General features: G+C 33.4%; 1 protein-coding gene and 1 long non-coding RNA gene across 5 annotated transcripts in view; one reads left to right on the forward strand and one right to left on the reverse strand.

The window, feature by feature from the left end:
- Window positions 1-4,118: 4,118 nt before the first annotated feature.
- LOC141462072 (uncharacterized) overlaps window positions 4,119-26,245 on the reverse strand; it is a 50,647-nt gene continuing 28,520 nt past the window's right edge. The window contains exons 2-6 of one of the 3 annotated variants that reach the window (XM_074143670.1): window positions 14,226-14,435; window positions 12,675-12,819; window positions 6,524-6,738; window positions 6,022-6,265; window positions 4,120-5,906 (exon numbers count right to left, since the gene is read on the reverse strand). In XM_074143670.1, the coding sequence (XP_073999771.1) occupies window positions 6,249-6,265; window positions 6,524-6,738; window positions 12,675-12,757 (315 nt within the window). In that variant the 5' untranslated portion in view covers window positions 12,758-12,819; window positions 14,226-14,435 and the 3' untranslated portion in view covers window positions 4,120-5,906; window positions 6,022-6,248. Of the gene's footprint in view, window positions 5,907-6,021; window positions 6,266-6,523; window positions 7,582-12,674; window positions 12,820-14,225; window positions 14,436-26,245 lie in introns of all 3 variants that reach the window. The other 2 variants (XR_012463095.1, XR_012463096.1) reach the window with 2 other exon arrangements.
- On the forward strand, window positions 14,067-18,126 carry LOC141462075 (uncharacterized). 2 transcript variants are annotated; one of them, XR_012463098.1, is made up of 4 exons: window positions 14,067-14,192; window positions 14,699-14,947; window positions 15,100-15,172; window positions 17,919-18,126. It is a non-coding gene; the product is annotated as an uncharacterized lncRNA (long non-coding RNA). The 2 variants fall into 2 exon arrangements; XR_012463099.1 differs by having other exon boundaries at window positions 14,699-14,856.

Consider the following 26,245-nt stretch of genomic DNA (forward strand, 5'->3'; position numbering starts at 1 on the left):
AAACTATGATTCTTTGCTTGCTTGACTTTCGGCATTGATTTTCAGTGAAATTGAGAGTCAGTTTTACTTGGGAGTTGTCCAGTCAAAGTTATCTCAAAGCCGGTTAGTCTAAGGCTCCTAGCATTGCTTTTAATATCGTTGTTTATACCTGGACTGATGATGAGAGCTTATTTCTTTGCAAAGCCCTTTTTTCTTGTAACATCTTGGGCCTTGGCTTGTAACCTTATTTAGGTGGGTTCAGGCTAACATACAGTTGCGTGTTACTGAACTACTAAAGCACTACTACAGTTACTGAATTATAGAAACCTTATAAATTCTAGGTCTTTAATTTGTTCTGCCAATATGTTCGCACTCTCGAACTGTTGTTGCCCAAATTTTTGAATTTGTTCAATATTTTCCCAGAGTCATCGTTTATGTAGAGCAATTTGTCAAGTTGGGTGTACCTTTGAAAATACCCTTTTATCTTTTATTATAACTTATGCACATTATAGCTTAAAAAAAGAAGTTCTTACTCAAAATATTCATTTGTAACTTCATATTAAACGGAAATGTTACTTTAATATGGGATGTGCATAACATCAATCCTTCCTCGTGAAATGCCCTAAAACAACAACCTGGACAAAGTTGTAAATCTATGGGTAATATGGATTGCTAACTATAGTTACAGATCTACTAGATCACTGTAATTGGCACTTCAAGTTATAAAGAAAAATCGGTGAAAGCCGATTTTTGAGAAAATTTTAAAAAATTGAAGTGAAGATTTAGTAAAGTTTTCCGGTTGCCCATTTTATTTTTATTTTTTTAAAAAAACCACAAAGTGGTGCGTGGCAACCGTGTAGCGTACGTAACTATGCGTAATTTGAAATAGGTATTGGTCTAGTGGTTATAAGCGTGGCTTTGTAACTCAGAGATCCCCAGTTCGAATCCCGTGTATAGCTACTTTTTATTTGTTTGAAATAAATTGTTTTTAGTGAAGTATGAGCCTCGTCCACGACACCTAATTGGTAGTAGGACGTTTATTATAATTCTGAATTTCATATAAGTGATAAAACCGTAGCTATTCAAAAATTACACATTAGAAGTAAACCTTTTACTTACTTTGGCAAGGTGAAGAGTCGAACTTTACGCTTTTCCCGTAATGAATTGTAATTTTGGTTCAAATACGGTTTTATAAAATGTTATGTTTTTAAGAATAAATTATGTTTTAAATTTTTTGAGTAAGTAGAAAGTTTGTGAGAAAAACCAGTACAGGAAAAAGTCGTATGAGTGTTCCCTCAAGATTTTTTGTTTTTGTTTTTAAGAGTCCAGGAACTTAATATTGGCCTGCAACCTTAATACTGTAATATATTGACAGTATTAATATTAACGCCACGGTAGCCGAGCGGTTAGAGGCGGTGGCCTGCTGCAAAGCTAATGTGTATTGTTGGTAGTGGGTTCGATTCCCCGGCCTTAGGCCGTTAGATTTTTATTTAATGGTTAACATGAGAATCTAACTGTTAAGTATGCATACTAGTTCGCCTTCGTGCACGACACCTAAATTGGTAGTTGGACCTTAAAATTAGAACTACAAAAAAAATGTAGTAAACATAATATTAAAGGGAATTGTACCTTAAATAACTGTTTGTAGTGTATGCACAAATTTTAATTACTTAAAATGCAATCTTAAAATTTTCATCGAGGGGCCATGTGCAATTATAAAGAAAATGTAAACTATTACCCCTTCACACAAGTACCCCTACCGATGGAAACCCCCACTCTTTTTAAAGCCTTTTTTTTGGGGGGGGGGGGGCTTTTAATACCAGAGACTTGGATGTTTGTCTGTCATTGGTGGAATGTCAGCAGTTAAGTGCTTTCAGCTCGTGAGTATAATAATTCTTACTCAATAATATAGATTTTATTTATTTAGAATATCATTTTGTTTTTCAGTATAAAGATCCTTTTATCTAGTGAATTTGCCTAATATGTAGAATTGATAATATTTCAATTACATGGAAAATAATTTAGCAGTTCTAGTTACTGTCTTGTGAAAATTTATTTTTTAAGTATATACTCATAACCAGTACTTTTACGTTAACAATGAATTTACGGATTTAACCTGCACAGTCTGGTTATTTCTACAAAATTTGTAATATTTAATTGCATACACATTTACTGAATTTATTGTTAAAACATAGATTTTGGAATTTAATAGGAAAAACTGTGAAAAAGCAGTTGAAATTCTAAGATATTAATTGAAGAAAGATAATGAAATCGTTTCAGCTATCTTATTGTGGTATTTTGTTGTATTATCTGGATTTTTTTGGAACGACTAGCCAACTCGTGATTCCAAATCCAGACTCTTTCTTTAGGTTAAATCTCTTGAAGGCAGTGGAGTTAAAAAAAAATCCAGATTTCCGGTATCTCTCAAAGAGACTTGATTTGATACCTGCATTTGGAATGACCGTAGCAGAATTGCGGATTAACTCCTAATAATATTCAAATAGCTTCTGCTACAAAGGCCGGTCATCTACCAGAGTTTCGAACTCTACCTTGGTTGTAGTCTGACAGCAATTTGGTTTGCCCTAATACCTTAATCTTTGATGATAATAATCTGTTAAGAGCTAACTATTATTGTTTGGAAGATTAAGTACAGTAAAGTAATTGCCTGTTTTTACAAGCAGGCTTAACGTCCAACTACCAATTAGGTGGAGGACGGAGGCGACTAACAAACATACTTTACTGTAAATTTCTTTTATTAACCATTAAATAAAATCCAAGGCCTAAGACCGGGGAATCGAACCCAGTACCACAATACATATTAGCTTTACTCTAACCGCTCGGCTACCGTGGCGCCTTTGTTTGGAAGATTAGTGATGGATATCCCTTCCACCCAGTGGCTTCTCCCTACAAACCTGAACTTTGGCTTGCTTCAGTGATTCGAGGATCAATTTTATTTGGGAGCTGTTCTGTCTGTCAGAGGTATCCCCAAATAGCATTAGCCTTTGGGCTCCACGCATTGCTTTACATATCTCATGCAGTAATGCCTCGGCTACAAGGCTGGTTTGGGACTGTTTTAGTGCCCTGAAGGAAATTAGTGACCAAAATAAGGTCTTTCTGGTTTGGGTACCTGGTCATTCAGGACATAAGGGAAACGAAGCGGCAGATTTATTGGCCTGGGAAGGCTCTGCGGGACACTTCGTTGGTCCGGAGCCCTGTTTTGGGGTTCCGAAGTGTGTTAAGACTTATGGGTGCAGAATAGGTCTCAGGAGTGGTGGCTTGCCACCACTGGGCAGAAACAGGCGAAGGACTTTATTAAAGGCTATTCGCTGAGGCTAACTGCAGAATTAATCCGTCAAGGCCGTGGGGCTATAAGGATAATTGTAGGACTATTAACTGGACCCATGCAGGCTCAGAAAACACATGCATCGCATGGGCCTGGCAGATGATAGGTTCTGTTAGGAAGAGGAGGAAACGGCACTGCACGTGTTGTGTCAGTGTGAGGGGCTTGTCTGTCTAAGGATATTACTTCTCGGGAAGGAAAAACCAAGGCCTGGTGAACTTTACTTAAGAGCCGCTCTCCAGCATTAAGAGTCTGATTTAAAGGACAGGTCTGAAGGGTGAGCTTTAGAGTGAGGGGAGCCACAATAGATCCAAAGGGGTCGAAGTGGCGTAGGCCCTGAGGCCGCCCTAGTCTAATCTAATCTAATCTAATGCCTCGGCTAATCAGAGCTTTCTCCTTTAAAGAGCTCTCTTTTTTTAACAGCTTAGGCCTCAGCTCATGACCGTATTTAGGAGGTGGATTCAGGCTGAGTTCACTCGCTGTTGCGTGCTGTTCAGTATAACTTTATGATTACAGAATCAACACAACAATTGTTTTTCTAAATTACTAGAACAGCAATTCTTATAAAATACAAACTACTTTAACATTGTGTTAGCTTAAATATGTTTATAAAACAAAAAGCCTCGAAATAAGTAAATAAAGACAACACTGAATTGCTTGCCTGGGCACTTAAAAAAATCGAATGACTAACCACTGTAAACAACCATTATAAACATCCAATCTTTGAAATTTTTGCATCTAATATTAATTATAATTTATTTTTTAATTATATTATAATTATATAATGATTGTATTATTTAAAATGATATAATTCAGGCTTTTTGTTAATCATACATTTAGCAAGGATATTGATTTCGTATATAATTCTTCGTTTGGTCTCTTTTTTCGAGAAGTATTTGTTCTTTCAGTTCAATAGAGAATTACCTTTTATTTAACTCCAACATTGAAAATATTAGGCTGGTAGCACAAATGCGTTTAATGGGTCGAAAGTTTTGTAGAAACATTAATTTAATCCGGATGATATTTGTTCATTGTGCTGTTTTAATTAAAGTGATGATCTTCACCATTTTATTTTTCGATGTTTAAAACTTTCATTGTACAGAGATAGGTATTTAATTCAGTACATTTTAAAATACAATGCCAACAGTGACTATTTAGTTAATCTATTAAATATTAAGAATGAATCCATACTGAACAATATATTTTTGTATATTATTAAGTGTTTAAAAAAAAAAAATATTCTTAAGTTATTGGTTATTACAAGGAAGCTTCTAATATGGATTATCTTCCGAAATGTTATTATCTCAACAAGGTGAATAGCTAGTATTGTTCCAATTCTTTGTTTGTTTCTTCTCTTATTGTTTATAAAATTAGAAGCTTAATATTCATTTGTTTATGGGGTGCCCGGCCCTAGGTAAATGTCGAATACTGATCCCAGTAACAGAAGCGGTAAAACTGTATGAAGGCGGGATCTGGGTGGATGCTCTCAGGAAGGATAAATACAGAAAGATATTAGCTACAGTGCAAAGGTGTCCTAAGAATTATTAGGGCGTGCCGGACGGTGTCGGAGCCAGCTGCCTTAGTTCTGGCAGCTATGATAACCAATAGAAATGGCCTCCGCAAAGAAGAAGGCGTGAATGCGTGGACAGCTAAAGAATTAGCCAAAGCACACGTAAAACCAGGAGTGGAATGTCCCGATGGGCCAACCAGAGCCGGGAAAGATGGACGGCCAGATTGGCAGCAGAACCACTAGTATGGGCCACAAGGAAGTTCGTTCAGGTTGACTTTTACATGACCCAAATCCTGGACAGGGTATGGCTGTTTTATGGAATACTTAGCCCCCCGCATGGGGAAACGCCCCTGATGGTGCCTTGTATTTATGGAGACTCATCTAGAGACGACGCTGAACATACACTCTTTGACTTTGCGTGAGGTGGCCCGTGGAAAGGAAGAACATTATGGACGTTACAGAAGTTATTGTCCCTAAAACGTTGATGAAGGTAATGCTGAGGTGTAAAGAAAATTGATATGTCATCGCTTTGAATGTTAAGAAGATGAAGAGGAAGGATCTGGAGAGGATCGACAGATAAGAAGTATCCGTTTACAAGAATGTGACGATTAATATACGAGGTGCCTTCCCGAAGAAATACCGTGGAGGAAACTCTCCTGAAAAAAGAGGGGTTTTTTAGTGGGTGAAGCCCCACACACCCGCCTCGGCGGACGGTGCCTGACGGCATTTACCCCCTCTTAAAAAAAATATATAAATTTATTTAGTTTTTCATTTTATGTGATAATTGAAAAGATGTATTTATTTTCATTTTTTCTTTAAACAGATCTTGCTTATAAGACACAATGTTCTTCAAAGCAACTAATATAAAAGTTGATGAGTTTAATAGACAATTTTTTTGAATTGACTTTATGAACAAATTGCTTTTTGAACAACTTGAGCAAGTTAATTTCAAATAAATTTAATTTAATCACATTTCGTAATCTATCAAAGTAGAGATGTGTTTGGACCATTCGGTCTTTTGATGGCTCCTTCTTAGGCTGCACTGATTGTACGGTTCACCATTCACTTGATTGTACCCTTAAGACAGAGAAAGCTATTTTATTCTCGTCAAATTTTGTTTAAAATTGACAAATGAAAAGCTTCAGAAAATTTTGTGTAGTTGATAAACAAATTTAACATCAGTATAGCTAACCAGAACATATTAAGACAGAGTAGGGTACGGTGTAGCTATGTGGTCAGCGTATTAGATTCCCACACGGAAGTCCCGGGTTCGAATCCAGCTGCTGGCCCTTAATTTTCTGCTCCTAGGAGCATCTTACAGCTCCACTGTCCCCGGTGGTTCGACAGTGTTGTCTGTAACGAGAGAACACTGTCCGGTGACCGGGAGTGCACTAAAAAAAGCTGTTGGTGCCAGTAACCTCAGATGTTTGAAGCGCCTTAAATCATTAATAAAATAAAAAATTAAAACACTAGTATAGGTTATATTATAAACGGTTACTAACAGTGTTAGTTATGTCTTAATATGGATTAAAGGTCAGTTTGCGATTAATCTAATCTATATGAAAATAATAGTATTGTCTGCTTATAAAAATTATGTCAAACATAAGTATCGTTGGACAAATTCATTTCAAAATTAGTAATATAAACGCAAAAATTAGCAAAGAATTGTTTTCATCGAAACTTTTAAAACTTACGAGTTAGATTGCCTGGATTACTACTTCCATTCCAAACATTATATTCCAGTGGGATTATTGGTGATGTCGTCGCGGATTTAGATGACAATAAAATATTATCAGAAATGGTATCTTCCAACAGGCCCACAAGTGGGAGGCGACTCGCTAGAAAGATAAAACATCTGCAGGACGGTGATCCCCAGTGGTTATCATTTCTTTTGACGGCCAAAATCCACCTGGATTACAGTGACAATATATGGAGCTAAGTGTTCGCTATTTCTGTTTCAACTCTTCAATTATACAATTTCAAAGCTGTTGTTAACAGTTTTAGATTACTGAGAGTAATTGCCGGAGTTACACACCCGCCACAAGATGCAAACATTGCAGTTAGTAACCATCGTGTAAATTGTAGAAATGTAAATTGATGCCATTTTACCTTCATGGTGTGAATTGCTTTGGCGAATATAATGAATAAATACAGGGCGCAGGTGTTGGTGTAGTGGTCATGAATGTGGATTTGTAAGTGGTAGATCCCAAGTTCAAATAGCGCTTGTAGCTACTTTACTTTGCTTTATAAATCATCACCAACCCCAATAGAAGTCAAATGAGTCTAACAATTCATTTCATCCTTCACCAAGAATAGGTTCGATTGGTGAAGCTTGGATTGGATAGGAAGGATTGGTTAAGCTTAGAAAAAGCTATGCCTTAAATAAACGAAACCATGCCTTTTTTCATGTACCAAAATCAAAATAGAACAAAAATCAGAGCACTAGCTATAAACAGACAGAAAATAGAAAAATAAATAAATATAAATAAGTCTATGATTAAAACAAAGACTCTCAATAAAAGTAATCAAAAAATGCTAGTATTTGTTAAAACAGGGAAGAGATTAGCTATGCGGTTGAGCGCATTGGACTCCCACGCAGAAGTCCCGGGTTCGAATCCCAGCTGCTGGCCCTCAGATTTTTTTCTCATCCTAGGAGCTTCTTACAGCCCACTGTCCCGGTGATGGACAGTGTTGTTTAAAACAAGAGAACACTGTCAGAAGGCCGGCAGTGCATTGAAAAAAGCTGACGCGCCTAAAATCATTAAAAAAAAACAATTAAACAATTTATAAAAACACGGTAACTTGTGAGAAAAATATTAACAATAATAGTACGACAGACAAACAATCAATTTGGAAATAACTAGTTCTAAGTATACCTAATCTCCTTAACAAAAACTTACAGTTTAAAAAGTTAAGTATAAGGGTTGATTAAACGCCAAAAGGTACGATACACAAATCAGCGAGTACCCAACATTTCATTAATACTTCATTGATATTATTTAAGTAATTTTACCGCATTAATTTTCATTAATATTTTTTAAGAATTTATTAGATGTCACATACCCTTATGCTGGCCATTTTCATCTACAAAATATTTGTTCAAGTAGCACACCATTTAACTTAGATTGACTGTAATATCTATTTATCTATAATAATCAAACTATTAATCACTGGTGAAAAAGAAAACGTTATAAAAAATAAAAAAATATGAGGCTAAAAAATTCATAAACTTTTTTAAAAATTGCTTACACCAACTTACATCAATGATTTTATTTATTTTTATTTTTAAATAAAAATCGTCGGTTTAAGTTCATTCTTCGATAAAGTAATTGTTATTTTATGAAGTAGTCAATCTGGCTTTATCGTAAATAATATAGTTTTCTTCAATTACATTCTCCATCTAGGTGTTCTTCCCACAATGTTGTGTATATGTAATATAAAATAAATAAGATATGCATATTTTTAGGACAGCTAATTATTCCAGTATTTTACCATAAGTAAAATTAGGGGAACTAAATTAAATTACAATTGAGAAATGAATAAATAATGTTGAATAATCTACTTGTTATTAACTGTGTGTTATTTGTCCTCACGAATATTTCGGTAAGACGAATTCAAGACTGAAAAAATGCTTTAAATCCTCCGTGATTCAAATTTAAACAGTAGCCGGCTCTAAATTTGTCTTTTTCTAATTTAACATGCATGTATATGTGACAACTTCAGAATCAGAAGAATAATTTGGAATAGAGTTAAAATAAAGTACCTATTTATACGAAGATATAATATACATTTTATCACAATTATAACTATTATGAATGAACTGGCCAGCATAAGGGTATGTGACATCTAATAAATTCTTAAAAAATATTAATGAAAATTAATGCGGTAAAATTACTTAAATAATATCAATGAAGTATTAATGAAATGTTGGGTACTTGCTGATTTGTGTACCTTTTGGCGTTTAATCAACCCTTATACTTAACTTTTTAAACTGTAAGTTTTTGTTAAGGAGATTTTTGTACCTTTTGGACAGATTTTCCTTTTTGTCTATTAGCAAAGTTACATATCTGCTTTACAGATTGGATTTTTTTAAAATTTGGAATAAGCTATTCTATCATTATAACCTGATAAGGTGTTAAATCGGAACCGTAACTACCACTGGAGAGATCTTTTTAAAGAATGGTTATAGTTGCGGTTCCCAAACCATCCTCAATAACATTTTTTTTGAGAAAGCCTTTTTATATAAAATAGGAAGGTATTTGTACGTAAATAGCAAAATTAAACTGCGATTTCAGTACTTCCTTTTAAGAGGAGCAAGAAAAATAAACTGCGATTACAGTACTTCTTTCTAAAAGGCAAAGATTTTGAATCGAACGACAATTCATTGATGTAAATCGGTTCACTCATTGATAATTTTAACGATTGCAGTACTTCCTCTTAGTAGGTGTAAGAGCATGATGGCACTTCACAGCCACGTAGAGGAGCTTTAATCACTTCTTCGTGCTAAATTTTATCAAAATCGGGTTAAGCTTTGTAGAAATATTGGTAATAATAGTTTTAGAAAGGGCCTTATTTGGGTGGGGCAAACTCCCCTCCTTATGAGGCATAGCGTCGAGACTTTTAAAGTACAAATCTGTACAAAATTTCGATTCATTCATGAAAATCGGTTCACGTGTCGATAATTTGAAACGATTGCTATACTTCCCCTTAATAAGTGTAAGAGCAGATCGTCGCTTTATTGTTAGGTAGGGGAGCCCTAACCCTATCATCCTACCAAATTTTATCAAAATAGGGCCAAGATTTACAGAGTAATTAGTAATAATAATTTTGGAGGGGGCCTTACATAAAGGGGGCTAACTCCTCTCCCATTCGATGTACAGGGCCGAGACCCCCAAAAGGCACATCTACATAAAGTTCCGAATCGAATGACACCTCATTCATGAAAATCGGTTCACGCGTTTAGGCGCTACGTTGTTTACAAAAAAGGTAACAAGAACAACAACAAGAACAACAAGAAGAAGAAGAACAAGAACAAGAACATTTTTTGAAAAAGCCGTTTTTGCTCATTTTCGGCAACTTTTTTCTCGAAACCTATTAGATCTGGGTGGTTGCAAAAAAATTATAGTTATAAAGGAGAATTTGGAGTAAGATTTAAAGAAAATTTGGGAATTTTATCTTTTATAGAAAAATAAAAAAAATTGTCAAAGTTGGGTGTTTTTCAACGTTACACTTTTTCGTGCAGTTTTTGATGGTCAACCCTTATACAACTGTCCTACCGGACAGTTTTAATGAGCTTCACAAAATGGTTTTCATTATTATTCATATGAATTCATAAAATTAGCAATTCAATAAACCCTAATATTTCATAATAATGTTTGTAGAAAACAAAGTTCTATAGTTAAATCACAACTTCTCTGGTATACACACTAGCTATTACAAATAAATAATAACTTTAAATTTCTAATTTTATGAATATTTTACAAACAATCTTATGCTAATTAATAAAGTCACATTTATGTAACAATTTCGAAATATGTAAACAAATTAGCTAATTTAATGAAAATTACTTAGAACGTGATATTAAATTAAATAACGAAACATGTGACTGATTTAGCTGAAACAAAGCCGTACTTTTCATGATTAATAAATATATTTATTTAAATTGCTTATCGGAACTTTCACTAGCTAGGATTTGACGTCATATCAATTAAATGAAATAGTAACTTAAGAATAGACTCTATCATTGTTTAGAATTTGATCCTTAACGTCATAAATACCTTTTCTAAATAAACTTTAGAAATATTATTTTGAAATTAATTTATTTATTTGATTATTTTCAAGTATAAACAAGTATTTAGAGTTGTGACCAATTGTTTACAGCTTTATGTTACAAAATGTTTATTGTTAAGTATGACGCATATTGTTTTAAACTACAACACATTCTTGTTGTAGACGTCGCTAATTTTGGAATGGTTGTCCGTAGTAAAGTAGATCGTAATAATTAAAATAAAAATTTGAAAATATTTGCTTTCGTAGCAGAATCTGAATAAATGGTTCAAATCTTCATTTTCCATGTAAATCACAAATTTTGCACATACTTATTTTGTAGCAACCAGACCAGTGGTCGGCAACCTATGACCCCGCGGGTCACCTAGTGATCGACCCCACTGGGAAAATTTTAGTGTCCCTTAATCTTAATTACGACAGTCAGTAGGTATTCTTCCCAACGAATTAAAGGGTGCTTATAAAAAGTACAAAAATCTCCTTAACAAAAACTTACAGTTTAAAAAGTTAAGTATAAGGGTTGATTAATCGCCAAAAGGTACACAAATCAGCTGATTACTAGCTAGTACTCAACATTTCATTCATGCTTAGTTGATATAATTAAAGTAATTTTGCTGCATTAACTTTTCCTTCACATTTTTTAGAATTTATTAGATGTCACAGCTGGCCAGTTCGTTCATAATATTTTTTTGTTATAATTATGATAAAATGTATATCATATCTTCGTTATTAAATAGGTACTTTATTTTAACACTATTCCAAATTATTCTTCTGATTTATCTTAAATATGCCCTTTATTCTGAAGTTGTCACATGTTAAAATAGAAAAAGACAAATTTAGAGTCGGCTACTGTTTAAATTTGAATCACGGATTTAAAAGAATATTTCAGTCTTGAATTCGTCTTACCGAAATATTCGTGAGCACAAATAACTCACAGTTAATAACAAGTAGATTATGCAACAATAATTATTCATTTCTCAATTGTAATTTAATTTAGTCCCCCTAATTTTACTTATAGTAAAATACTGGAATAATTAGCTGTCCTAAAAATATGCATATCTCATTTATTTTATATTACATATATACAACATTGTGGGAAGAACACCTAGATGGAGAATGTAATTGAAGAAAACTATATTATTTGCGATAAAGCCAGATAATTATTACCTATTGTTATAAACGTTTGACTTCTGCATCTTTATGTAGTAACAATTACATTCTCCCAGTTGTTTATTAATCGAAGAATGAACTTAAACCGACAATTTTCATTTAAAAATAAAATAAATAAATAAAATAAACAAAATCATTGATGTATGTTGGTGTAAGCATTTTTTAAAAAAGTTTTTGAATTTTTTAGCCTCATAATTTTTTTTATTTTTTTATAACGTTTTCTTTTTAACCTGTAATTAATAGTTTGATTATTATAGATTAATAGATATTAAAGTCAATCTACAGTGTTACTTAAACAAATATTTTGTAGATGAAAATGGCCAGTATAAGGGTCTGTGACATCTAATAAATTCTAAAAAATGTGAAGGAAAAGTTAATGCAGCAAAATTACTTAAATTATATCAACTAAGCATGAATGAAATGTTGGGTACTAGCTAGTAATCAGCTGATTTGTGTACCTTTTGGCGTTTAATCAACCCTTATACTGTAAGTTATTTAAAATTTTAAACTGTAAGTTATAACTGTAATGTAACTGTAAGAGATATTGAAATGTGTTACAAAATGTGATGAAATTCTATTAATACGTAACGAGGACATGTTTCAACATGTACTTTTCTACTAAAATTTATGATGAACTTTCAAGTTGTAATTATGGATTTGATGATAATAAATTTGTAATTATCTATTTAAGATATTATTTGGTTTATCCTATCTGCAATTTTGTTTATTTTTTATTTTCTGTGATCTGAGATAATGTGTAATGTAATAAAATAGAAGTGATGTGACCCACCAGCAAAAGTTTTTGGGCAAAAAATTAAAAAAATGACCCACTTGTAAGAAACTTGTAAGGAATTTTATTTTAGACTGAATCAAAACACAATACCGCCTTACCAGTTCGTAAGTAGTCCAAAACTTCTGAGGACAACAGAATATTCACGGTAGTAGCTATTATTTCCTGATATACATTCCATCATGGACACAGTTTTTGGCGCTCTTAGAAATGCTCGTCGCGTTAAGAATATCCTTCCAGCGATTCCTGGAATAATTATAATTTATATATAATTTCAAATTTTGTGTTCAGAGTAAAATATTTACCATATTTCTTTAGTTTATCTCATAACCGGGACGACAAAATGATTGCCAAGACGCTGTGTCCTTATTTTCAAAACGATACTTATTGTATCCTTCACTTGAGTTGGATTTAAGTTTTATTTTTTGTACAAAGTTGTGTTTTGTATCCAGCAACTTGATTTTTGATTATTTGATGGGCAGTTTAGTTTAATAGTAAAATTATCGGCAATAAAATGCGAATAATAGTTAAATTTGTGAGATGACGTGCCTAAAATTCCAAAATTTATGCTGTTCAAATAATTATTAGAAGTACTATTATAATTATGTTCTAATTTATTTGTTAGTACTACTTATTTCAATTTCTCGAAACCTATTAGATCTGGGTTGTTGCAAAAAAATTACAGTTATAAAGGAGGGTTTGCCCTTTATTTTAAAGAAAATTTGGGAATTTTATCTTTTATAGAAAAAGAGAAAAAAATTGTCAAAGTTGGGTGTTTTTCAACGTTACGCTTTTTCGTGCAGTTTTTGACGATCAACCCTTATACAACTGTCCTACCGGACAGTTTTAATATAACAAATACCACTCCAGTAACAGCGATAATTCATTTTGCTAGAATCTTCCTTAAAATAATAATAGTCCAATTTTTTCATGTAGGCTTCACGTCCAACTACCCAAATTAGGCGTCTTGGACGGAGCCGACTCTCTAACGTACTTTATACTATACACATTCCTCAAATTAAACCTTAAATAATAACCAAGGCCTAGACCGGGAATCAAACCTTGTATTGCAATAAGTTTTTAGTTTTTTGTGGGCCTCGGCCCCATAACCTAATAGAAATTTCGAGATGCCATTTTGGTTCTTAATTAAAGGCGAACTCTTTGTATGTTAAAAAAAAACAAAAGTTCTGTAAATTAAAGTACAATACAAATGAGTCTTAACATAATATTTGAGATTTGAAATGTTAGAATTCTTTAAAAAGTCAAAATCTCTTTTATCTAAAACAAAGAGATATACGTATGTGAATTAGCTTGCAAACCTGTTATAATACCAACCAATATATGACACAAATCTACTAGTATTTCTAGGCATTTTTTAAAAAAAATTATAAAATAAAATTACAGAACCAAAAAATAACGATTCTTGTGTTTTTTCCCCAATATAGCTCACAGGAACAAAACAAAAATTCCCGAAAAACGAATAAGTTCAGTTATTTTCACTTTAAAAAAAAAATTGATTGGCAGCATTGATCTCATAACAAAAAAAAAAGTTACCACTTCTTTTTCGCATTACAATCTTTCAAAATGGCAGTCAGTCACTGAAGCTCACCATAGTTAAGGTAAGTTGAGATAAATTATAATGAATTACTTACAATAAATGATCACCATTATTCCAAAAAAATTTCCTTATTTCTTTTACATTTCTTGTTTCACAATTTTTGAGAAGCTTTCAAAAGAAATAATTATATTTACGCAGATTTCTGGGTTAACTTGTCTGTTTATACCATGTACTGTTCAAAGAGCAGGTTTGTCTCGACAGCATTTTGCTTATTCACTATTAGTACTATTTCAATTATAGTGTCCTGCAACAAACAAAAGCAAGAAAAAGATCAAAATTTTGGTTACGTAAATGGAATGATGTTTGGCAAAATCACAAGACTTTACCCTTTATTATAGTTTACGTAATGAAGGTATCTTTAAAATTAAATAAAAGAATTTTCACTTTATAAAAATTGCAAGTGAACACAAAATTTTCATACAATAAAAATAGCTGTAAGTTTTCTTAACTCTTTTAAAGTCTTTTTTTTTTTTAAATTTTCTTTATATTTGTAATGTAACTTTACAGATTTAATCTCTACAGAATGACTCATTGTTGAGATAAGTAAGTCGCCAAAGTATGACTCAGTGCTTAAGATAAGTTGGAGACCCTGTTCTTTCTGTGACTTTACCTGTATTTCAACAGATTGCTTCTTTTATTGAACACGGGCACAACAATTGATGAAGGTATTTTCCCGTATTTTGTTAAAATATGAATAAAACACTGAATCATTCAAAAAATTTTTAATTCTAGATACAAGTCACTTTTATACTTATGGTAAGTTCGAATTTTTACAGATTCCATTTCTATAATTTTATTTTTGCATCATTAAAAATTCTTTTAATTAAATTTCACATATTATGATTAAATTGTTCGCATTTATTTGGAAAAAAATTTAAGATAGAAGTTACAACTTCTTTTTTCTTTAGGTCGATTTGAGATCGTTTCAACAATCTTGATGATCGTATACAGTCGCTGTTTGGAGGTGGCCGTTAGGAGGAGGTAGGCAAGTTTTTTAATGAAAAAATATGGGTTTTTTCCAAACATCTATTTAAAAATTGTTTATTATTAATTGATTTAAAAACTTGCATACAGTCGAACCTCGCTTAACGAGCATAATTCGTTCCAGAACCTTACTCGTTAAGCGAAATACTCGTTAAGCGAAACAATTTTTTTCATTTAAATTAAAATAAAAGAGGATAATTGGTTCCATGCAAAAAAAATATTGATAAAATTTTTTTTTATAACATTTATTTCGAAAAAATTATATACATATGTACATATGATGTAATATAATATAAATTACATATATTAATTGAGATAAATATGTACATTCATAATTAATCCTTTTTAATTATAAATTTGTCCAATGTTCCTTGTTTCTGCCGTCGCTTCAAAATGTCTTCAAAATGTGACACAGCATTATCATTAAATAAATTTATAGATCGCATAGCCACAGCCTTATTCGGGTGATAGTTTTCTACGTGTGTTGCAACAGTTTCCCATGCTTTCAACATTTCTCTTATTGCGCTGGAAGATTGTTGTTTCTCTGATATTTTCTCCTCTTTGTCTAATAAATTCTCTTCCACCAATTCTTGTTGTGAAATGTGTTGCAACTCAACAAGTTCCTCTGTGGATAGCTCTTGACTATGATCTGCTACAAGCTCATCAATATCATCTTTATCAACTGTCAATCCCATATCCGTGGCCAAAGACACAATTTCATTATCTAGAGATTCCACAGGTTCGGATTCAATCGCCTCAAAACCAGATTCGACTAGGATTTCAGGCCAGAGCTTCTTCCATGCAGAAATTAGAGTTTTTTTGGTAACCCCGTCCCACGCCTTGTCGATTATCTTGAGGGATGTAACAATATGGAAGTGGTATTTCCAAAATTCTCGCAAAGTAAGGTTTGTCTCTTCAGTCACCTCAAAACAATGTTCAAAGAGACCTTTAGTGTACAGTTTCTTAAAGTTGGAAATTACTTGTTGATCCATAGGCTGAAGTAACGGTGTAGTATTAGGAGGCAGATATTGAATTTTGATAAATTGAAATTCGTCAAGAAGATCATTTTGTAGACTTGGAGGATGAGCGGGAGCATTGTCCAGTACAAGCAACGCATGGAGCGGCAGATTCATCTCCAATAAATATTTTTTCACAGAAGGACCAAACACTTCATTTATCCATTCAACAAAAATGTCACGTGTCACCCAAGCCTTGTTATTGGCTTTCCACATTACATTTAGTTTGTTCTTGTGGATGTTGCATTTCTTAAAGGCTCGTGGAGTTTCCGAATGATACACCAGCAATGGTTTAATTTTCAAGTCACCGCTTGCATTAGCACAAAACAGCAACGTGAGGCGATCTTTCATGGGCTTGTGGCCGGGTAATGCTTTTTCTTCTTCTGTTATGTAGGTTCGCTTGGGCATTTTCTTCCAAAAGAGACCTGTCTCGTCACAGTTAAAAATTTGTTGGGGCAAGTAACCCTCGGAAATCAAAAGTTTTTTGAAGTCGCTGACGTAGTTCTCAGCTGCCTTCTTATCGGAACTTGCTGCTTCACCGTGCCTCATAACGCTGTGAATGCCGGTTCTTTTTTTGAATTTTTCAAACCACCCACGGCTTGCTTTAAATTCTTTTTCGTCTGTTGACGATCCTGGAGTTTTCGTACGAAACACAAATGTCACTATATGGACTTTCCCTATACACCACTCATTCGGTGAAGTTCGGTTTCGACTGTATCAGTGCATTAGATACGTGGAGAATATGAAACGCATATGCGTAAACAGGAATGACTAATCGAAGAATGCGCAGTTTTCGATGAGTCAGCGAAAACTGCGCAGTCAGCGAAATGTCATTAGAAAACTATCGTTATGCGAAACATCGCTCGCTATAAGAATCAATTTGTTTTACTCGTTATGCGAATTACTCGTTAAGCGAGGTGCTCGTTATGCGAGGTTCCACTGTAATTGCATTATTATTTAGCTGTATGATATGCATCAAATTTTTCTTAATACATATTATTGACTTATTTAATAATTTTTATAACAATTTTTATGTTAATCATCACATTTATTCGTAACAATAATAATTTATGGTAAAATTTTCATCATACTATCATCTATTATTAGAAAAATAGAACAAACCTTTCGGCAAGTTCGGCTCGATTTGGTTTTTGCAAAATGTTCCCAACACATTTATTTTCTCTTCTAGAGTTAACCACTTTCGTTTGAGAGACTTATCGGTAAAAATAATGTCGTTTGTCTAAAGTTATATTGAAAAATAATTAAAATGGGTACAAGATGTATGGAGCTTATATAGGAAACTTTAGGAAAAACCAGAAAAAAAAAAAAAAAACTTGAGAGGGGATAATTATTTTGATCACCGCGTCAAATAGAACTTTTAATAATAAGGTGGTCGTTGGTGGGAGGTGAAACATATAATCCGCGTTCCCCAAAATCCATGTCCGCGGTATAGTGTAAAGTGTATAGGGGTAAAACGGGGAAATCCAAAAAACTGTCCGTAAATGGAGGTGGTCGCTAGTGAGAGTGTCCTTTTGTAGGAGGTTCGACTGTATTTGCTATTGTAATGTCTCTTTGTGGTGTTCATTAATTCTTAATTCTAATTAAGATTTAGTGAAATTAATTTTCTCAAGGACTTGTTATAAAATTTAAATTTTTTATGAAAACAATTAATTTAAAAGATGTCGCTTAAATTTTTTTTTTTTTTTTCAAAATTTGTATGTGTCCAGTTAAAGAGGAAAGGAGACGACAGATTTCTAAATAACCAAGCGCTACCGCTACGCTACTTCTTCCACCATATTGATCTACGTACTTCGTAACATGATATCCTGTTTGTTCCTGTGCAAGTAAAAATGTGTGCAACTGGACATGAGGAAAATTTGATACGTAAGTAAGTTGAAATACAACATATTTTTATTGTTAGCCATTTTAGTAAAACCTCGGTTATAATTATGATATTTCACCTATTTCTTTCCTTGATCACTTTTTAAAGGGCCAAAAGCACACTCACATGTCCTTTTTCTTTAGCTATTTTCAAGGTTCTAATTTCACAAATTTACACCAAACTTCGAATCTTTGCGCCACTTAGAATTCTCACCAACATTAATGATAAATATATCTATAAATTTGCAATTGGGATACGCGAAGTTTATGTAAAATCCATGGAGTAAAGATGGATTTCCAGTTATTAGAATTTCAGAATTAAGAGGCAAATTTAACTACTGCCTCACACATTTTACAAATACAAGATATGGATCTTCATCAATGAAATGTGGATACCAAGTTGGGAATTTTTTTCCCATAAAATCTAAGATAACTTAGTTGAGTTATTTTAATCGCTAACTAAGTCAGGGTCCGATGGTAGCATCAAAACGAAATATTAAGTTCGCTGCATATTTTGATTTTGATTTTTTGAATAAATGAATGAATAAATATTTATTTCAATAAATATATACAAAACATAAATAATAAATAATGAAGTACAATGCACAATACATTTTAACCTTCTTATCTAGTGAAGTAAGAGAAAAGTTAGGTGAGGAGGATTGGAATGCAGGAAAAAAGGAGAGGAAAAACCTGCAGCTAGTGTAGAGAGTTAGAGTAGGATATGTTTTAGTCTTCTGTGTCTGTATGTTGTAGAAGGATCTATAGGAGGCTATGTCGTGGCATAGTGGATTGGGATGGCAGTCTAGGGTAGAAAGGAGTTTGAGTAGACGATTTTGGATATTGGAGTGTACCGGTGGATAATGGACGCAGTCTCCGTGGAGTGAGTCAATTCCAGTGCGCCGTGGAGAGTCTGTCGCAGAAATACGTTCTGTATTGTCCTGAAGTTTCTTGATCTTGCTACTACAAGTCCAGGCTCCAGGCGGAGCAGGCGTAGAGTAACATCGGGCCTAATGACCCACTTTGTAGAGGAGGAGTTTGTTGGGCACAGTCATCTCCGAGCCTCTGGAGAGTAAAGGAAATAGTAGTCTTGTAGTTCAGTTAGTTGTTCTGTAGGTGGCTACAGGATGGAGTAGATTTTAGTGCGTCGAGAAGTGTCTGTCGCAAGTCTGAGGAATTAGTTCTGTGTTGGCTGGAGTTTCTTGATGTTACTACTACAAGTCCAGGCTCCAGGCGTAGAGTAAGATCGGTCTGATGACCACTTTGTAGAGGAGGAGTTTGGTGGTTACAGTCTTTTTGGAGTCCCGCGAGAGTAGAGGAAATAATAGCCTTGCAGTCCAGTTTGCCTGAGTTTACTTTGTCCTGAACGTGTGCTGTGAAAGTCAGTTTGTTGTCTAAAGTTAGCCCTAAGTACTTAACGTGGGTAGGACCTCGGAATGAGAGTGTTATTATGTCTGATATGCCGGTTAAGAGAGGGTCTGCGTTTGGTGAAGAGTATAGCGTTTTGTCTTGTGGTTAATTTTAATTTTCCATTTACTGCAGAATTTTGTTAGTCTGTCTATTGCAAGAGTAAGTCTCTTGGTGATGTTGTCCATTCACCAAGATGACGTGTAAAAGGCCACATCATCAGCGTACAAGGCTAGGTTGACATGAGGAGGTTTGGGGAAGAGGATTTATATTATTTTTTTTTTGTTTTTAAGCTAAGAGTGTGTACCCTAACACATTAATGCTACCTAACACCAAATGAACAATGGTCAAAACAAAGCAAACTACTGTTTTATAATTCGTGTCCATTTGGTATAAACAAATATTCCTTGCAGTTAGTTGTTCTTTAGAACGTTTTACACACTATGCATGTTCTTTCGAACGTGATGTTTACAACTAGAAGAACATTTTTCGTGAACAGTCTTAAGTCACACCCTGCTAACATAATCTCCAATAAAATCAATTGTTACAGAATTAATATTCAAAATCAAAGCTATAGATTTTTTTTTTGTTAGTGAAGAAAAATATCTGCCATTTAAAAATAAAAATAGATTTCTAGACATAACCAGTGCTACCTAATTTTTTTTTCGGGGCATAGGGGAGATTCGATTTGTGAAGTTAAACTAATTTAAGCACTTATACACTTTAAAACTATTCTCCAATTTTGAATACAACAGTCATTTTAAACACTTTCAGATTGTTCTGAAAAATAGTTAACAATTAACTCGTATAAATTGTTATTTCTTATTGAAACATTTAGTTATTAGTTCTGAGGATTTTTAGGGTTTTCTTATTTTTAAGTAATATAAAATAGATTTGAAGGATTATCAATGATTGAAATATTTTTCAATATGTCGGAAGCACCCAAATTGTCAACTTGAAACTCACCGTTTTGTTTTGCTTTCGTATAATTCAGCACTAAAACAGTAACCAGTTTCAGTACAGCATCTGGCCCTTTGCTTTCAACCAAATCGTATTGGTTTCCCCACTTATAAACTGATTCAAAAAATTGATGACCGTAATATCGCACCATCTGTTCATCCTTGATTGTGTCTGGTTTCATAAAAGAGGACGCTGTAGAAAAATTACAGGAATGAGGTTCTAATCTCTCTGAGACATCCTTTGGTTTAGGAATGATCTAATTCATTTTCATCAATATCTTCAACATCAGAAACAATATCTAGTCCAAGTCCAGAGGCAGTTTCAACAACATCTATTGTTGAATCAGTATCAGACTCACAAGTCAAACTGCTCTAAAAAATGGAGGGTCCTTTACTGCTTCTTCTAGTTCACTGAATGTGTAAAATTCTTTGGCTCCCATTTCTGTAAATAAATACTAAAAGTATTCTATAACTCGAAAAGTTGTTCACCCCACTTGGGGATCGTTATTAAAAATCCATTTTCTCTCTAATTCTTTAAAATATTTATGGAAGATAATATTGTTTCCTACAACCAGAATCTTTAAATTAACTGTGTTGAAAGGCTTAGTATAATTATTAGAAAAATAATTGATAAAAAACAAATTTAAAAAAATAAAATGGCTGCTATAAACGAATTACATAGAAAATTTCACTTTGTTTTCTTATTAACAAAAAGCTAGACAAGAAAATGTAAATGTTTACAATCAACGCGATATAAAAACAGTTCTACAAATTAAACTAAATATATATATCTGTATCTCGGAGGGAAAAGGCACCATGACACAAAAAGTGAATTTTACAGGGGAGCCAAATGAAGATATTTTTCCAAATTCATTTTTTGTTCCACTTTTCCGGTTGTACTCTTTCCTGTACTTCTCACCATAATTATTACAGTTGGTATGGCCACTTAACCTCCCATATTTTAAAATATTTTATTTTGATCTCCATTGTGAAAAACATTTATGCCCATGTAGTGCCTTTTACCCTTAAGTAATGAAGTATCATAGCGCTTTTTAAATATACATAAATCGCTTAATAGTAAACATAGGTCATAGTGCTTTACACCTGTTGAAAGAGCAACAAAAAATTTGTAAAATGATGCCAAAATCTGAAAATCGAAAAAAATGGACATGGTGCCTTTTCCCTCCGAGGTACAGATATATATATATAAAATATCCCCAATTTGGGATCATGGCAGTTAATGGGTTCATTAGTTAGTCATAAAAGCAGTGCGTTGTGTTGGAAGATTCCTGGTACAGAAGAAGGGAAAGCAGTGATGCCTTCGGAGCCAATTACAGGTGCGGTAAGTCTAGGAAAAACTAGCTTTTCAGGTAGAGCTAGTCGAATTAAATTTGTGCTTCTTAATAATGATAGATCTTAAATGTTTTTGGGAGAGGTTTTATAGGAAATAATGGATAGCGACAGACAAAGGCTCACGGTCAACGATGGTCTGTGAAGAGTTTTCTACAAAACCAAATTAAAACTACAAAGAAAAAGGAATATATTAAAAGTAAAAATAAAGTAAGATAATAACAAAATAAGAAATAACAAAAACGATGATACAAATTATTTGATTTTATAAAATAAAATACAAAAAATGAAACTAAGTTAATACCGTATTTCTAAATAAATTTTGAACTTAAAACACGATAAAAGAAAACGAATTAAACAAAATTTGTAAACATGGAATTGTTTTTGCACCAAATTATATATTTAAATAACTGTTTGTATTTATAATTATTTTTAGTATAACGGGTCCAGCTAAATTTAATGTAAGTGTTTCATAAGAGAAGGGGAGATGTTTAAAGTTTAATTCCTACAAAATACCACTCAAAAGAAAAACGCGCTGGTCAAATTTGACCCCGACGAAGACCCAGTTGAGGGTTAAAATGCTTTTTAACCTTGAAAGAGAGAACCCTTTTCTGACGGTAAAATAGAGTACGCAGGTGTCATTATGGTAGATAAGTCGACAAAGAAAGCAGAAGGACCTGTAATCCTCTTCCTTAATCAACCTAATTTTAATTATGCTAAAAACCCGGCTTGATTATTGTTCAATTACATTATTCTGAACTGGTCGATTTGTGGATCTGTTCAAAAGAAGAGGTTAGTAAACAATTTCCCTATTGTCTACCTGAAAGAGATTCCTCTGTTATTGTTCACTTTACTTTAACTGCCTTTCTTGTTTAACGGAAAGATAATGGACTTCTTTATATCGTTTGAGACAATACCACGATCACAAATCTTATTAAAAGCAGTAAGAATTTTACTTAATTAGAATTCAGAAATATATTTAAAATATTTGTAATTAATCTGGACTAGACTCTGGAATGTTTTATTGTTCTTGCCGTTTTGATCAACCAAAAACAATGAGTTGCTTTGAAGATTTATTATCAGATTAAAAAGACGTAATGTTCTCGACCGCATTTGTGTAAAAGAGAGGCATAATTTTCCTGGCCTGGCAAGAGGACCTCCCCATTCTCGAAAGTACGAGGTGTGGCTATTAAATAACGAGACTGATGCTACTACAGAAGAACTATGCATGCGCCAAATCCTAACGACCGACAACTGTGCAGCGTAAAGCCTTCTCTTTCGATTGCAGCGTCTGTAACGTGTCTGTACAGAAATCTGTCTGACCGGAACCGTCGTTTGTGTAAGAGATTTTTAGTTTCGTTTTGCCGAAAATATGATACTACACATGTAGTAGAGCAACTAATTGTCGTCAAAATTTCACATGAAACTTGGTAAAACCGCTACTGAAACTTATCTTTTATTAAAAGAAGTTTATGGTGATGAATGTTAATCACGTGCGCGAGTTTTTGAGAGGTTCAAGCGTTACCAAGATGGCCTAGAAGACGTCGGAGTTGATGACCGCCCGGGTCGCCCTTCCACGTCCAAAACAGATGAAAATATCGATTATAATTAATCAACATTACTACCGTGAGGTGCTTGCTCAACTCCGTGAAAGAGTAAGGAAAAAAACCACCCGATTTGTGGAAGAACAAGTCACGGGGTTCTCCATCAAGACAACTAGCCGGCTCATACTGTATTGTCTGTCGCAAGACGTTTCTAGCCAAGTACAACATCCCAGTTTTAGGCCAACCGCACTTATTCACCTAAACTGGCCCCATGTGACTTTTATCTGTTCCCTAAAGTCAAATCTGCATTAAAAGGAGCACGATTTCAGTCCGTTGAAGCTGTGAAAGGAAAAGCGGCACGCGTCATGCAGGAGCTCACAGAAAAAAGACTTCCAGCACAGTTTCGAACAATGGTGAATTCGCGTGGAGCGTTGTAGGGATAGGGGAGGGGTGTGTATTGAAGGTGATAATAACTAAATATGTTTAAATTTAAAATAACATGTTTTTACAGCAATAGTCTCGTTATTTAATGGCCACACCTCGTATTCTAAAAGCTTTAATTACTAGCTAGTTTATCCAAACGAAGTATTACGTTTGAACTTTGATTTTTTGTTTTTGAGCTAGCGTTAACACCAAAATCCATGCACACGCTAACCCATTTTCAAAAAAAAACTACTTTTTCCAAATTAATAAGACTTCCAAACGGTTTTTTTCCGGTGAGTTTACGATTTCAGAAAGCTGACATTAGCGTATGCCATTCCTTTACTTAAACTAAGCAAATTGTTTAGTAAAAATATAAAACAATTACTTAAATCAAGAAAAAGATAAATTTAATTCATTTACCAAGTAAAAAAAGGATCTTTGAAATTAGGTTGGAACAGTTAGCGAGGAGTAGATTTAATATTAATAACAGTTGGCGGGCGAATACATTCGAATGTTGTTCATAGAACACTACTTTTTGCTTATTAAATTCTTTTACAAACATTTTCATGAATGCTTTGAATACAGGAAAAAATTATGAGCTTCGGCTAGTGTTTTTTTTTTTGCGATTAGAACATATTTTCTTTGTGTAAACGCAACTTGAAAGCTATATCTTTCTTAATTATTCCTTCTTTCTTAATTAAAGTTTATTAAAAAGCTTCTAGAAAAGCAAAACAGCATTATTAAGTTGTTTTTTATCCTGTAATTCTTATATCCTCTTTATCACTGTCCGTAAAGCTTCTTAATTTGCTTTTTCTAAATAGATGGAGTTCCCTAGAAAGAAGTTCACTGCTTTTTGATGGTAAAAAACTATGTTGTAAATTAATTTAAAAACTCTTAATTGATGGATTATTATTAACAAAAATCTTCAATAGGATGAAAAAATTAATGCTAGTTTTTCAGTCAATGTGTATTCAGTCCATGAACAGACAAGACAGAAGACACACCAACTCTCTAATGATGTAAAACAGTATACCTATTGTAAATTAGCCCTGAAGATGACTCTAGTCCCTATGTAGAAAGCTCGGCATAATAAAGTTTATAATGGCTGAAACTGGCATCAATTTTTCATCCTACTGAAACTATGATTCAGTCACCAAAAATAATGAACAGTAACAAAAATCTTTTTTATCTTCATGTTAAATTGCGCTACATAACGTAATTTGGAAACTGAAATTATCGTGAAATATTTTTAATAAATGCATTCAGATTTGTACGTATGCTGATGATATCTGTATGATGGCAAGGAGTATAAAGGAACTGGAGGAAGCATTTAAAGTATTAAATGTCGAAGGAAAGCAAATTGGTTTAGGAATTAATGGAGAACAAGACTAAGAACATGAGTGTTGTTGGGTTCAGATTAAAATGTGGAGAGTCCCCTTGGAAATAGAAGTGTACTCATTTGAAAGTGAGTCATCGTTAGAGGCTGAGCTGAATAATGAAAACCAAAAATTGAGCAGGAGATAAAGAACAGAGAATTATGGACATACACTGTAAAAACATGGACCCTATGTTTCTAGCGCAGTCAACACGTTGAAGGTAATTTGACCGATAAAATATTAAGAAGAATATTTGGCACCTGTGCTAGAGGATGGTGCACGGAGAAGAAGGAATAACAAAGAGCTGTATGAGTTACACGCAGAGGACCTGTGATACTCTACAGTTCATCAAAGTGTAGAAGGATAAGGACAAGTTGCGAAAATACCTCGAAAGATGTTATTTACAGACGTGTTCGGTACCAGAAGACATTGGCTCCAACCTCCTCCAAGGTGCTGAATGTGAAGAACTGGAGGAGAATGGCCATGGTGGTAGAGAATACTTGTGGCACATTGTTGGGGAAGGCAAGGCCCACTCTGGGGCTGTAGATCTGCTTAGTAAATAAGTAGTTAGTAAAATTGTAGGTAATCAGAGATACACGGCTAAAAATGTCATAGTTTAAATGACTTTTGAATTATTTGAAAAAAGCATAAGCTTACGAGAATTTTTATGAAAAAATTAAGTCGATAAGTAAAAATATTCGGCTGTACATATTAATTGCATGTTAAGTACACACCAAAATATTTTGAACAGAATTTTTTTTTAATTTTACAAGTTATATGTACGAGTATTATTAGTACATTGTATTAATTTTCATACTATAACCTGTTTTGTTAGTCAGTAACCATCTATTTTGGATTGTAACCTCTTTTTAGCAGAGATTTGTAACTTGCAAGGCATTATGGGTAATTTCTTCACTTCAGCAGTCAAATTTTAGTTATACTTTGTCCTTTATTAGATGATGGTGTTAGATTTGGAAAAGTGATAACGAAAACCGAAGTACGTAGTTTTGAAAGAAGATTTTGGACTCAATCTTTTATAAATAATATGGTTTGTGGTAAGTTTGTTTTTTGTTGCAATTGATGTTTAGTTGTTTTAGGTTATTCAATTGAAGTT

The sequence above is a fragment of the Rhodnius prolixus genome, unplaced genomic scaffold (assembly GCF_049639745.1).
Source record: "Rhodnius prolixus isolate KJV_2025 unplaced genomic scaffold, Rpr scaffold_12, whole genome shotgun sequence".
NCBI lineage: Eukaryota > Metazoa > Arthropoda > Insecta > Hemiptera > Reduviidae > Rhodnius > Rhodnius prolixus.